The following is a 14,218-nucleotide window of genomic DNA, read 5'->3' on the forward strand; positions in this document are numbered from 1 at the left end:
TCATATCAAACCACATGTCTCCCTTAAGTAAATGAAAAATGGGATATTTTAAGTAGATCTGGAGAAAGATGACATCAGGCCCATGTGTTTGGATATACTGATTTTAGCAGTAGGCAATCTGTTCAGTAGAAGAAGATGAAGGAATGTATTTAGATCAATAATTTTGAGGGAGAAAACATGAAAATGTTTGAAAGGAGAGAGATGCAGTCAGTCTGGCTGGAAATGTGGGCACTTTCCACAGGACCTGCTGTGTGGGTAGCCACAGACACCTTGGGATACCCTAGAATGGGGAGGGTAGAGTTGTCATGGGTTTAAAAGTTTTTGTCACTACCCTTTTTGTTGTGCTCCTGAATGAATGTGTACGGTTTTGTTTCTAGAGAGAGGCAGCCCTTTGAACTCTCTGTCTGTGACAGCCTTCTGCTGAGAAACACAAATAAATCCAGATTTTGATGTAGTGGAGGTTTTGTTTGTTTGTTTGTTTTGCTCTAACACCAGTTTTGTTTTCTGTCTTTGGGGCCTCCTGTCTGAGTCTTTGATCTGGAATGGTCCTGTCATTCAGATTTGTCTTTGTCCCCTGCTGCCTGATAGTTAAATTTATAGCTGGCATTCATTTTGACCCTTGTGCCCGGAATTAGCAAGTAACTTCTAGCACAGAATAAATGGTAGAGACTCCCACTTTGCCCCAGCTATAGGTGAACTTGGGTTTAATCATGTTTGGGGGCTTTTTGGTTGCATTTTCAACCTCCCTTTTTCATCTCCTATTGTAAAGACTAGGTGAGTTGCTTATCTCCAGTGGATCAGAAAATTGAGTAATGGTTTATTTGAAAATCTCTCCCGAGGTAAGACCTTTCACAATTAGGAGTTATTTAAGCATGGGTCTGCTCTAAGCAGTGGCAGAATAAGAAAAGTTTTAAGAATTTCCTGTTTTCTCAGGACTTTTTTTATAGCAAATGTGAGATGGCTGATTAGGATTGAGTTGTTCCTGCCTGGTACCTGTTCCAGGCTGTCTCTAGTTGAGATGTGGGGAGTGGATTTTCAAGAGTTGGGCTTCTCAAGATGGCAGAGTTGTAATTTTATTTTTTTTAAATAAAAATAAAAGAAATCTGGCATGGCATGTGTGAGCAGATTTTAAATCAGTGCTGGTTGCCCTTCAGCTCTGGTCCTTGGGGCCAGGGCAGGCAGGGGAAGGTGCATGGAGCCCTTTAGCCAAGCTCTGACCTGAGATCCCAGTGGAGGAAGGCAGCAGGAGGTTCACTCCTTGTACAACTTCCAGTGAGTTCTCAGCCAGAACTGAATCCAAATGAGTCAACTAAGGCAAGTGCTACCTCTGAAGCTCTCAGGAGTTTGGCACTTCACCAAGCCCTGTCCAGCTTATGGGACTTTGTCTTTTATCCCTCCTTGGCAAAAATACATCCCATGCAGAGGCCTTTGTAGGCTCCTGTTTTGTGTCATTGCAGCAAATCAGTCTCATCTCCTGGGTAGTGGGGGGTAAATATTTCACCCAAACACCGACCACTTAGGGCTGAATACCAGGCTGGCAGCTGTGGCTGGGCCAGGAGCAGCAGCTCTGTGTGTAGTTACTCCTACCCTTGTAAATAGTCAGTGTGTGCTTTGACCTTGGTGCTCTCTCCCTGCTGCAGCTTCAGCTGAGAAGTTGGTGGTTGGAGGGGGTTCAAAGGCTTTGGCAACAGTTGGGTGTAGGCCAGGAGGAAGAGCAGATTTGTCTGTGTAAAGTCTGTGATTTATAACCCTCTGGTGAAGTTGTGATTGTTGGTGCTGTTCCCTCTGGAGCTGTTGGTAACACAGCACCGAGGTGCTGGAAGGGAAGGAAGGAGAAAGTCCTGGCAGGGGTGAGAGGCTGGTGGGCTGAAGGAATGGAGGTCTCTGTGCAGACATTCTGTTCATTCCAGGGATGCTTGTCCTGTCCCCCATCTCTGTGTCTTCTGGAGGACACCCAAATCAGTAATGTGGCTGTACAGTTGTGACTCTCCTGCTGAAACACGGGAAGTTCAGCCTCACCATCCTGGGCCTGAGGAGGTCCTCAGGTGTTGAGCCATCAGCTGCAGCCCAAGAGTGGCCCAGCTGGGATGTCTGAGTGCTGGTCCCTGCGGGGCTGGGTGGCAGGAGCTGTGCCAGCCTCAGGAGCAGCCCCAGGTCAGTGTTTGTGTGTTACCAGCACACAGAGCTGTAGTGGAGCAGGCTCACACCTCTAACCCTGCGCTGTCACTAATACAGGCTTACCAGAGGCTCCTGAGCAGGGCATTGTGCTGCCTCTGTCGAGGAGTAATCCTCTTTGCTGTGTATGGTGCTTGCTAAATACAACTCAGTACTGCTGTCATTTCCCTTCCCAGATCTGCCAGCTGGATTTCAGGTGTCCTTCCCCTTCCCAGCAGGTACACCCACACATGGACCTGGTGTGGGGTGACAGGGCCAGAGCACTGCACCTACCCCAGGAATTGTTGTACTTTCATGGAGAGCTGTTGAGTTTAGGGTGTGAAGCACATAAGCTCTTAGTACTGAGAAGTTTGTGTGAGTAGCATTTACATGTTGAATGTGCTTTACAAATGCTGAATAATTCATATCTACTATAAAAATAAAAACAAGCGTGGGAGTGAGCGAGTTTACCTGAGACCAGTCTGACACCTCACGTGAATTAAAGTGAGACTTTGATTCATTCACTGGATTCCTGAAAGCACTGTGATATTGATCTTCATCCTCAAAGATCTTTCAGACATTAATTAATTTTAATGCTACTCTTTGAAGGAAAATAGGGTGTTTCAGTTCTGTAAGGGGGGGAAATTCCAAGATATTGTGTGTTGGTAAGGCTGGAACATCTAGTGCCTTAACATGGAAATGTGGGGCTGTAAGGCCTCTGTGAACTAAACTGGAAATTTTACTGGTGTTTGCTGCTGTAAAATATTTCAGTTTGAATCCTTAAATCTGTTGTTGTTGCATAGTAATAGTAGTATAATAACATATAGTAATGATATAGTAGTATGACAACATATAGTAATTATATAGTAATATAATAATGTATGGATCAATAATAGCATGGGGATTTTCAGTGAGGTAAAAGTACAGAACTGGGAAGGATGAGGAGCCTGAAGAACAGAGCCTGAAGCCTGTCACTGGGTTTGAAAAGTTTCCTACTGTGGAGACAGCTAGAAAGGTGAAAGAGAAGAGTGTAACTTAAGGTCATTTCTACATTTTAGTCTGAGACAGGTTTCAGTAGTAATTCCATAGTATAAAAGGCTGATCAGCATTTATTCTGTCTTTATCCCAGCTGAATGTTTTCCAGTGTTTTTGATGGGCCTGTGGTGGATTGTGTCTGTGTGGGGCTGGTGGTGTTCCCTGTGTGCACACAGCTCACAACATGTAGCAGCCACGGGGAGGGGAGCAAAGAGCAATTGGGGGAGTTAGTTACCCTGATTTTTGTGAGGTAACTGCAAGGTCCTTGCTGTGCTCCCCTGCTCCCCAGGGGCAGGTGGCTGTGGGTTCCCCTTTCTCCCCAAGCACCTGGGCTCAGAGCAGGGCTGCTCTCCAGCAGGAACGGGCAGTCCCTGGTCCCTGCAGCCAATACCAGAGTCATTATGCAACACCACTTATTTCCTATGGCATCAGATTATGCAATTTCTGAGCAGAAGAATGCAAAGCCCTGGAAGAACACAGTAGCATTTTAGCAGATCCAAAAATACCTTCTGCAGGGTAGAGGCAGCATTTCTGTGTGTAGTGCTGAAAATACGCCGTTACGTAAGGTGCTTATTTCCCAGCCGGCGCTGGCAGCGCTGCCAGGTGGAGCAGGACGTGCTCTCCCTGCCCCTGAGAGCTCTCCCTGCACTCACAAGAGCCTGGATGGGCTCTTTGGGTCTCTCCCTCACCAAGATGAATTTTTATTGCTTCTTTTTTTTTTTAATTCCTTGTGAAAAAATAAAATAAATGGATGCTTGATTTCTCTTTCCAAATCAAGCACTGCTTCAGCACCCCCCACAAATTTGCGACCTTATGCTGAAGGAGGTTCTAGTGAAACATTTGTTGCCTGGTGCTGGAGGTAGAAATTAATTCCTATGCTGAGAGCCAGGGCAGATGCACACATTGCATGTGGGGATAAGAGTCACCAGTTCTTTTAAGGTGAAGTCTGCTTTGGAAATCTATTAAATATCTTTGGAGGAGACAGGAGCATGGTGGGAAGGGGGATCTGGTTGATACAATCTGTTGGGATTTTGGCAGGAATACTTAGCAGAGGCTCTTAAAGAGGCTAAACAGCTATTAAATAACTGAGACACCAGGCTGGCAGACAGATTACTGGTTAAATGATAGGGAATAAGAGTAGGGATAAAAGGATGGTAATGTTGAAACATTTTTCTCTGCTTTGGAGATGGAACTACTCATACTCTTCCCACCTTTTCTTCCCTTATCCAGATATTTTAGGAATATTCTGTTTAGGCTGTGAGACTTCACAAGGAAGGTGTTGAGGGTAATAACTATGGAGGCCACCTGCAGGCAGTAGTGGAAGGCTCCAGTGAACTTTGGTGGTAAAATACCAGTTCAATTTAGTGTTGATTAAACACAATTCAGTCTTAACAGTCAGAATTAGGCTCTGACATAGTTTTTTCTGCTCAATAATGAGATCTGAGTAGTAAGAGACTCATGGAAGTTAGCTCAGCATCCTGAGAAGCCAAAATGATCATTGTGCCTTTGTGCATTTCTGTGGCATTCTGTCCTTTCTGGGAATCCTGGCTGTGGTCTGACTTCCTCAACTCCCCAGAGAAGCTGCCCCATCGCTGGAAATGTTCAAGGCCAGATTGGATGGGGCTTGGAACAACCTGGGTTAGTGGAAGGTGTCCCTGCCCATGAATTTTAAGGTTTTGTGGCTTTTTTCAACCCAAACTATTCTGTGATTCTATGTTCTATAACTTCAAGGTGATACAGGAGAAATGGAAAAGAGGTGATCAAAGACTCAGAGCAAGTTTCACATGGAGAGTGAGAAGGTCAAGTGAGAATTGTTAGACTTGAGAAAGGATGTTGTAGTGGAGGATGGGATAATTTGTAAAATCACAGCTGGAATTAAAGAGATAATATGTTCAGGTGCCACTGAAGCAGTGAACAACTGGCTGTTCCAAGAAAGAAAGAATTAAAGGCATGCAAAATGAAGAGCAGTTGGTTTTACCTTCTACAACACAGAGTTAAGTACAAAACTCCCTGCCACAGCCCAGTGTGTGCTGAGGTGCTCTGGTTAAACAATTCCTTGGCCCATTTGCACAGACAGGCCCAGTCCTTTGTGTACAGAGGCACAGACCCAGCCCAGTGTGCTGTGAGCAGGGCACTGCTGGGCAGCTCTGCCTGCCTGCACACCCTTCCCTTGGCTCTGCAGCAGGAGAGGGGCATGGATGGACCTCCTGAGCTGCTGTGCCTTCATCCCATTGCTGCAGCCCAGGTGCCTCTTCTTCCTCCTCAGCCAGGCCTGCTTGGGCTGTGCAAGGTGCCAAGCAAACCTGCAGCTGGCTCTGCACAGAGCAGGGCTTCAGCCATTAGGGGTGTTCCTTGGCTGGTACATCTTGCTATTTTTGTCCTTGTCAGAAAGGGTTCTGGCCACTGAGCTAGACAGGGTTCTCTTTCTCACTGGTACAGCCACAGACAAAAGGACAGCACAACTAAAATCACTTTTCCAAAAATGATATATCTCTGGTTTTGGATAGATGGAATATATTGAATAAAGGCTAAATTAAATCATCACAAAGTCAGGTTTTTGTTGTGATAACACAGACTACACACAACATGTCTGTGGTCTCACGTGCTTAATGCCCATGGCTATGTTAATGTTCTATTAATGTTTTTAAATGATGATGATTATGATAGTTGTGAGCCCTCAGCAGTTGCTACCACATCACTCAGGTGGGGATTATGGTGTCTGCAGAAGAAAGTTGTTTTATGTTGAGGTAGCATCCAAATATTTATTGGAGAGAGGAAGTAAAAGTATGTGTTCAAGTCAGGAGGTGCAGAAGTACTGACAACCTGAAGGAGCAGTGTAAAGCACAAAAAAAGCCAGTGTGACAAGACTTGACTTTCCCAGGTAAACATGCTTGTTGTAGAGATACGTTTATATAGACAGAGCTATTGCAGTGACAGGAAATCCCAGCTGGGTCAGATGAAGAATTTTCACTTGTTTTATCTGCAATTGATGATGTTTTGGCTATGTAATTGTACTATTTAAAGATAAGGCTGGGTTGTGGCTGGGCATTCATGTGGGTGTAAGATGGGAAGAAATGTTCTTCCCTGAAGGAGTGGTGTCTTGAGAAGGAGATTGATGGCTTAAAAGCACCCAAGCTTTTGCCTTGGGCTACTCTGTAGTTGGTTTAAAGGTTTGCCTGTAGCCTGGGCTGGATTATACCAGGTTAATGTGGGCAAGCTTCATAGTGTGATTTCTTTTTTACAACCTAACAAAACAGATAATTACTTATCTCTTATCAACTTATAAAAATGTAATGTAATTAATTAATGTAATAATGTAACTTTAAAAAAAATTCAACCCTCCTGAAAACAAGTTTGCCTTTTGGTGATGTGTAATTCATTCTCTACTAATAAATCTGCTTTTACTTTTTGTTTTCAAAGCAACCACGCAAAACACAAGCCTATATTCCAAGTAAGGTAAAAAGTGTGGCAGAAGAGGAGTATCTGATCCATTCATGTAATATTTTCTTCATCAGGAGACCAAGAAAGAAAGTCTGTTGAAATCCTTTGTAGTGAAACCATACAGTTCAAACCCCAAAGGTCAGAAGGGACAACAAAAGCTCTGGGACTTGCCAATTCAGCAACTCTCAGTTGTTCCTGTGCTGGAGTTGTACAGCAATGGCAGAGGACTGTGCATCAATGTGTTGTAAAAATTCCCTGTAGAATCTGAGAGAGAGTCACAAGGGGCAGGAGAACATGATGTCTGTGCCTTATAGATATGCTTTCTGTGGTTTTGTTTGGATTTTAGAGCATTTTTAAAGCTTTGTCACAAGCCACTAGTTGAGATGATGCACCCATAAATTCCAGTTGTGTTATCAGTGAGGAGATGAGCACTGCAGCCAGGAGGAAATCACACTGAGTACCAGGAAAAAGCAAGGACACCAGAGGGCTTGGCTGTAGGTAGTGATCTGGGCAGGAATCTCCTCTGTCTGTGGTAGTTCCATGTCCCAGCTGGATAATTTCTGCCAGCAGCTCTGCTTCAGCCCTAAACATGGGTCAGACAATTGCTTTTATTCCCTTTGCATGTTGGAAGTGCAAGCAGAGATTGTGCTTCACTGGCTGAGATAGAAATAGTGTTAAAGGAAGCAAACTTAGTGTTACTGGAGACTTTGACTGTCACAAGACTTGAGTGGTGGCCTCTGTGCTTACATCACCTTTCCAGCACTGAGTTTTTGTTTGGTTTGTGTGCTGTGTCTGCAATGCTGTGTCTGATTTGCCACTCAATTTTTAGCTTAGATCTTTAAAGGAGAAACTTTAAAGGAGGAACTTCAGTCATGGTTCACACAAGGCATTGGCTTAACTCAGCTGCAAACCTGACCATTGTGTTGACACTCTTAGGAATATTGAACTTGTATAGGCAGCCACGTGCTTTGGTGGCTCTGGGGGAGTGTGGGGACACTCCTGGGTGGCTCTTTCCAGGGACAGGCACAATATCAGGCAAGGTGTGCCTTGGTAGCTCATTCACTCACTTGGTGATTCAGGTAAACTCTCACTTATCTGTAGTTTCAAACTGAATTTTGGGCTGTCTGACATGTTGACGAGCAGCCTCAATCTTTCAAGAGGTGATTTCATGCTCCTCTTGTCTGAGGGTGGTGGGATTTTGCCTGGAAAAATACTTTGCATGGAAATGGAGTAATTTATGAGAAGTTGTGATTGTACAAAATTACATTGAGCCTTGAATCTCCTTCCAGACAGAAAAGAAGTTTGTTAGTGCAAACTGCATGAACTCATCAAAACAGTTCAAATCCAAGGGTCTGCCTTCAAGTCTGTGTGTGCAGCAGCACTTTGTGAAATCTCAATCTCTTAAATATGCACAGTCCTCCCACACATGGAGCTTCCAGCTTTTGACTGGGAGGCTGCTGCAGCAGGAGCATCACTCAGATAGAAATAGCACAGCCTTGGCCAGGCCTTTCCCTGGGAAAGCTCATGATGCACATACAGATCACAGACATGGGATCCCAGGCTGCTTTGTGTTGGAAGGGACTTGAAAAATCATCCAGTTCCACCCCTGCTATGGGCAGGGACACTTTTCACTATCCCAGGTTGCTCCAAGCCTTGTCCAGCCTGGCCTTGGACACTGCCTGTGCCAGGGCCTCCCCACCCTCACAGGGAACAATTTCTTCCTAATATCTAAACTAAACCTGCCCTCCTTCAGCTGAAGGCCATTCCACCCTGTCCTATCACTACATGTTCTTTTAAGTACATCCTGAATGGCACTCTGGATATAATGAAACCTAAAACTCCCAAGAAAATGTTTTTATTTGCCTTTTCTTTTATTGGGAAGAGGTCAACCTGAAAAATCTCAGCCTTTTGGTGCTATGACTGAAAGAATAGCAGCAGCTATGACAATAAAACTTGGGAAATGCTTTTCTTCTCTTGTTTCAAGAGATCTAAACCAGCCTACTTTCATTGGATTAAATCACATTTTGCTAAAGCAAGAGGTCGCACATTGCAGAATTTACTACAATAGAAGAGAATTAAAAGAATTAACTTCTTCCAACAAATCAGCACTGATGTGGTGTGGCAGAAACCACTTTCTTCCCTTCCCAGGGTTTCTGCACCACTTTGCTTCAAGTTGGCTTGAGAGGAAGTTGTTTTAAAAGAAATGCTGCTGTTTCGTGCTCTCCAAACAATGAGTTTGCTACACCTCTGAAAATTAGGCTGCTTATGTAAGGGCCTAAATAAGGCTGTATCATGCTAGTTTGAAAATAATTTCATAACTTTTATATGCCTTCTCTCCCCATGAAGCACATAAAGGGGCATGTGAAGTGGCAGGACACAGTGCCTGAAGGCTTTTTTTATTTGGAGCATCTCAGTGTTGGAGAAAGCAATTTGATCTGGGAAAACAGACCTGATATCCCTGAGTCTGGGGCTTTGTTCTTGCCTGAGCTGTGTAGTGAAAAGCTCTTCATTCCCTGTTAAACCTCCACAATCAACCATTCCAGAGGCAGAAAACTGTAAAAATGTAAAAGCAAAAGCTTACACTGTAGTAGTGTACTCTTGAGAGTCACATAATAACAAAGTTATTTTATCCTCCAAGTCTGATTTAATCCTTAATGCACTTCCCAAGGCTTAAATTTCATGTATTTTGGGACACTTTTACTTCAAATTCGAGCCTTTACATTGGAGTTTCTTGCAGGATACCTGGCTGATGTTTTATTTGCATTGCTTAATATTCTATGCTACAAAAAGCAGATTTATCCGTAGGAGCAGTGGTAGCACTTTGCTCTTGTTTAAACAATCACTTGTTTAAGTGACCTTAGGTGATGAGCTGGGGCTGTGCCCAGGAGCACTGAGTTGGGCCTGGCCTGGTGTTTTTCTGAAATTCTGTTCAGGTCTGAAGCATCTTCTTATCAATAACAAAATCTGTGATAATAGAACAACTGCTGCTAGTAGTAATTGTATTCTGAGGTCACACTGCAGCTTCCCACACTGCTGAATTGGTCATTGTAGTGCTGGTCACCAGCAGGTCAGGAATAACCAACTCTCCAGCTTCCCATATGGGTCTGATTCAGCTCCTCTACTGGTTTGGGTTGTGCTGCAACCTCTGCCTCACTTGCTGTTTTGCTTTCTTTTAAAGAACAAAGTTTACAACCTAAATAAAGCTTTTATGCAAGCCCCATGTGATCAGGCAGGATACAGGAAGGTAATCCAGGTTCCTGGCTGTTCCTGTTTGCTGCTGGAGAGGGGCTGAAGCCCAGGGCTTTTGCATCCTGTGGGCTGAAGGGCTTATCTCTCCTCTCTGCAGTGACCTCATGCTGAGGAGTCATGGCTCTGAGCTGTTCCCTTGCCATTGGCTGTGTCCTACCTGGCCACCTCCTTCTCCCTTCCAATGGCCGTTTGCAGAGCCTGGGAATTTGCACCCACTCTAACTGATCTTACTTTTTAACAAAGTACTTTCTGTTAAGGCCATTTTTTTTTACCCCACTCTCAGGTTCTCATGGAATTTAAAACTGGACTTTGTTCCATGTTGCAGGCTGAATTCACTTAATTGCTTGTGGCCCAGTGTTAGAGCCTCTTGTTCCAGCATGGACTATCCCAAAACTGTGTTTGTGGTGGGCAGCTCTGGCAGCATGACCCCTAGCCACCAACCTGGCCCTGTGGGAAGGTGGCACACCATGAGTTGTGGAAAAAAGACCTCTCAGTGGAGCATGGAGCAAAAGATAGGAGCACTTCTTAAAAGGGATCCCAGCTCTTGTTTTATGTGCACCCTCCCAGAAGCTTCATGCAGAAGAGAAGTGGAGAGCAGTGCTGGGAGAACAGCAAGGAAGGTCTGCTGTTCTGTGAAACTCAAAATTTTACTTGCTTATGAGGGTGGCATGGATGTGGCTAGAGAACTGAACATACCTTGCCACAATGGGCATGGAGGGTCAATCAGAGGTCCAGGATGGCAATAACTAGGTGGAGCTCAGAGGGAGCAGCCACAAACCATCCCTTGGTGGAATCAAGGCACCTGTGTCACCGGGCTTTGTTTCTCTAACACCTTGTCTCAAGGGTTTGCAGAGGGCTCCTGAGCTTGAGGGCTGTGCCAGGCCCAGGAACAGTGGTGGGACTCAAACCGCAGCTGAGCTGGGCCAGCTTCAGTCTGGGAATGCTATGGGAGCTCTCTGCAAAGAATCTTTCACGATTTTGACCTTTAGGCTCTTGTTTAAAATTGTGGTGTTTGTTTCCTGGTCAATTCCTGCAGTATGTTACCGAGAGTATTGCCTGAGTGGAGTTTCTGTTGGAACCATTTATTTGTTTCTTTTAGGGCAGTAATTATTTACCAAGTATCAGCAGCTGTCTGGAAAGTCTAGTTAATTATCAGCTCGCCTCAGTGAAACCGCACGTAGTGAAAATACTTCAATAAAAAAATTGAAAGTTTTTCTTTTTCCTCTCATTTCAGGTACTGGGCCCACATGTCACATGTGAGTTGTGTCCTACAGATGCTCTGAGCACCCTCTCGGGCCGTCTCCTTGATGCACACTCACGGCATCATGGCCAGCACCCAGGAGCGCCTGAGCCTGTCTTCCTCTCCCAGCTCCATCGGCAAAGCGTTCTGTGAGGACAAGGACTCGGGGAGGTTCCCCGAGGAGCCCCCGGCCGCCGGGAGCCGCCCGTCCCCGGAGCTGCTGGAGGACGTGCGGGAGCGGGGCTCGCTGCCGGCAGAGCTGCTGGAGGGCGTCAGCAGCCCGGGCACGGCGGCCGTGCTGAGCAGCGTCAGCGAGGACGCCCGCGACCACTTCGAGAACAGCGTGCTGCAGCTGCGGGAGCACGACGAGCCCGAGCCGGGGCTCCCGCAGGGCACCCGCAGCCCCGGCGACGGCGACACCAACGGGGCCGGCGACGATGTGAAGGTGCAGTTCAACAGGACGGGCAGCGGCAGCGGAGGCTTCCTCGAGGGGCTCTTCGGGTGCCTGCGGCCTGTGTGGAACATCATAGGCAAGGCCTACTCCACGGACTACAAACTGCAGCAGCAAGGTGAGAGAGAGGGAGCCACCGGCTCCTGGCTCCCTCTGCTTTGGTGTGAGGTCAGGCAAGTGAGCCAGGGCTCTTCCCCAGCTCTCCGCATTTTTGGCCGTTTTTGTCTTGTCCAGCCCTGTCACGGGTTTCCAGGGATAAATCCTGCACTATGGAGCCAACAGCCGTCATGGGTGGCAGAGGCAGCTCGTGAGGTGTCGGGATCTATAGCTTATCAGAGTGACCCTGAGAAAAGTTCCAAAGTCTCTTTTCCCAGCCCAGTGCTTGAAGAAGGAGTCAGGGCTCTTCATTTCTCGCTCTCAAGGTTGCTTATTGTATCTTATCTATAAAATTCTTTCTCCTGCTCTGCCAAGGTCCATCCAGCAGGACAGTTCCAGGCACGCTGCCTGCCCCCAGGGCTGTGTTATGTCTTTATACTAAAAACTACGTGTACAATCTTTACAATTACTTTCCAATACCTATCACCTATGTTAGACAGTGAGCTTCTACTCTAAACCAATCTGTAAGTGCCGACATCACAGCAGAAGATGGAGGCCAAGAAGAAGAAGGAGAAAGGCTGGACACGTCCAGATCCCTCCATCTTGCCTCCTGAACCCCCATACTAGAAACCCTAAAATCTACTTTTCCACGCCATGATAACTTCACTATTCTACCTAAACTGTTGTGGCTTGCTAATCTTCATATAAGGTTGGTAATTTGCTCCACAGGTCATAATCAAACCCACAGGTGTTTTGGGCTCAGTGCCAGGGCCTCTGAGCCCCCTGGCAGGGGTCTTGGCAGTCCAGGACAGCCAGAGGGATGTTCTGGGTTCCCACAGTGAGGGAGTCAAAACCTGTTCAGTCCCATAGCTTGGGCAATTGTGACAAGACCGGAATCTGAGCTTGGGAATCAGAAGGAATTGTGTTTAAATACTTGGTACAATCCCTGTGTTAATTTCTAATCCCTGTGTTAATTTTTATGCCAGATGGAAAATGCTGACATAGGCACTTGCACTTCATAACCTCCAGGTGAAGGCTGACCCCAGTTGACCACCAAATAGCAGGAGTATTGCTTCTCTTTTAAAAAGGCTTTTATTTCTTTCTATTGAGGAGTAATTTTCCTCTTTAAAATATCATTTAGTATTTGTCTTTCCAGAAATATGTTCTTCAATATTTATACCTTTTCCATTTAGATGTGTAAGCGTAAATGTGTAAGTGTATGTGAGTATAAATACATATAAAATCTGTAGCTTGTGAATAAGTGATGTCCCAGTTGTCTGCATATATATCTATATATCTATCTCTATATATGTTTTAGGGGATACTGAAAACCAAAGAGCAGAGTATGCTCTGCTGTTGGTGTCTGATTTCTCCCCTAGCACAGGGGGAGGGAGGTGGCAGATGGGAAAGGAACAAGCTGTCATTAGAATTAAGGAGCTGAAATGGTTGAGGCTTATGGAAAATGGGAACAGCCTGGCCACTGCAGTACCATGGGGCAAAGTCTCCTTTGAGCATCACTCAGTAATAATCAAATGGCTTTTTGGCACTGACAAATTATAAGATACAAGGTCAGAAACCTGTCTGAGTGGTTCAAATCTAAACCCCAGAGGGATGGGGAACAGCTCCTAATATGAGGGAACAGAGCTGTTAAATAACGTGTTGTATGAATTTGCCTTGAAATCAGCTTCCTAGAGTCAGTTGTTTCCAGTTCATAAGCAAGCAGAAAATGCATCTCTACATTCCAGGTGTCTCCTGAACAGCAGCTCTCTGTGCAAGGGTTTGCTTGCTTTGTAATTCTCTGGCACGGTTGGTTGTGTTTTGTTTGCATGTTGTAAATTCAGTGTGGCACTTGTGGTTCAGACTATAAATAAAAACAGTGACAGAAAGTTCCCTGGGGAATTAAGGCTGCTGGGGTGATTGCACAAAGGGTGAACAGTTTTGGAAGGGCTGTCTGGGTGGGGAGTCTCCCTTGGGAAGGAAAAGGAGGTTCTGAGCAGTCAGATGGCATTCAGAGCAGGCATTGGGCAGTGTCTGTGTGACAGTGCTTTGGGTTGGATGCTCAGTGTTTGTAAGGGAAGATGAAAATGTCTAAGGGAAGGCCACAGGTGCAGAGTGGCAGTGGCCACTCCCAGCAATTCTCTGTGTGTCCCACACCTGTCCCCACTGCTGTCTCTGAACCCTCCTGTGCTGGTGTGTCCCTGTCACCTCAGAGTGGTGGCTTTGGGAGAGCTGCCCGTGGGACAGAGAGACAGAGAGATCCATTTCCACAGAGCAGGGCCAGCAGCTGCACTGGAGCCCACAGTGCAGTCTGTGCTCTGGTGACCCACAGGAGACACTCACACACCAAACTAAAAGATGGAAGCACTAATGAATGAAAAGGAGCAGCTGGGAGCAGTGCTGGGGCTGGAGGGTGCACACAGAGCTCGTTCCTGTGCACAGGGGGTCTTGCTGCTCCCTGTGGTGGGGGCATGTTCAGAGCCACACACCCAGGGACACTGCTGTTTGCTGCTGGCATCAGGCCCCTCTAAAAGGGCAGATTTGAACTGGCTACA

The 14,218-nt window shown here is 46.0% G+C and overlaps 1 protein-coding gene across 2 annotated transcripts in view; it reads left to right on the forward strand.

Annotated features, from left to right (window-relative positions):
- The window catches only part of MAP3K13 (mitogen-activated protein kinase kinase kinase 13), a 76,118-nt gene that overhangs the window by 39,149 nt on the left and 22,751 nt on the right, over positions 1-14,218 (forward strand). For both annotated transcript variants that reach the window (XM_059479129.1, XM_059479130.1), the window contains one exon: positions 11,114-11,688. In XM_059479129.1, coding sequence (XP_059335112.1) covers positions 11,187-11,688 — 502 coding nt within the window. In that variant the 5' untranslated portion in view covers positions 11,114-11,186. The remainder of the gene's footprint in view (positions 1-11,113; positions 11,689-14,218) is intronic.

Source organism: Ammospiza nelsoni, chromosome 10 (genome assembly GCF_027579445.1).
Source record: "Ammospiza nelsoni isolate bAmmNel1 chromosome 10, bAmmNel1.pri, whole genome shotgun sequence".
Lineage (NCBI taxonomy): Eukaryota > Metazoa > Chordata > Aves > Passeriformes > Passerellidae > Ammospiza > Ammospiza nelsoni.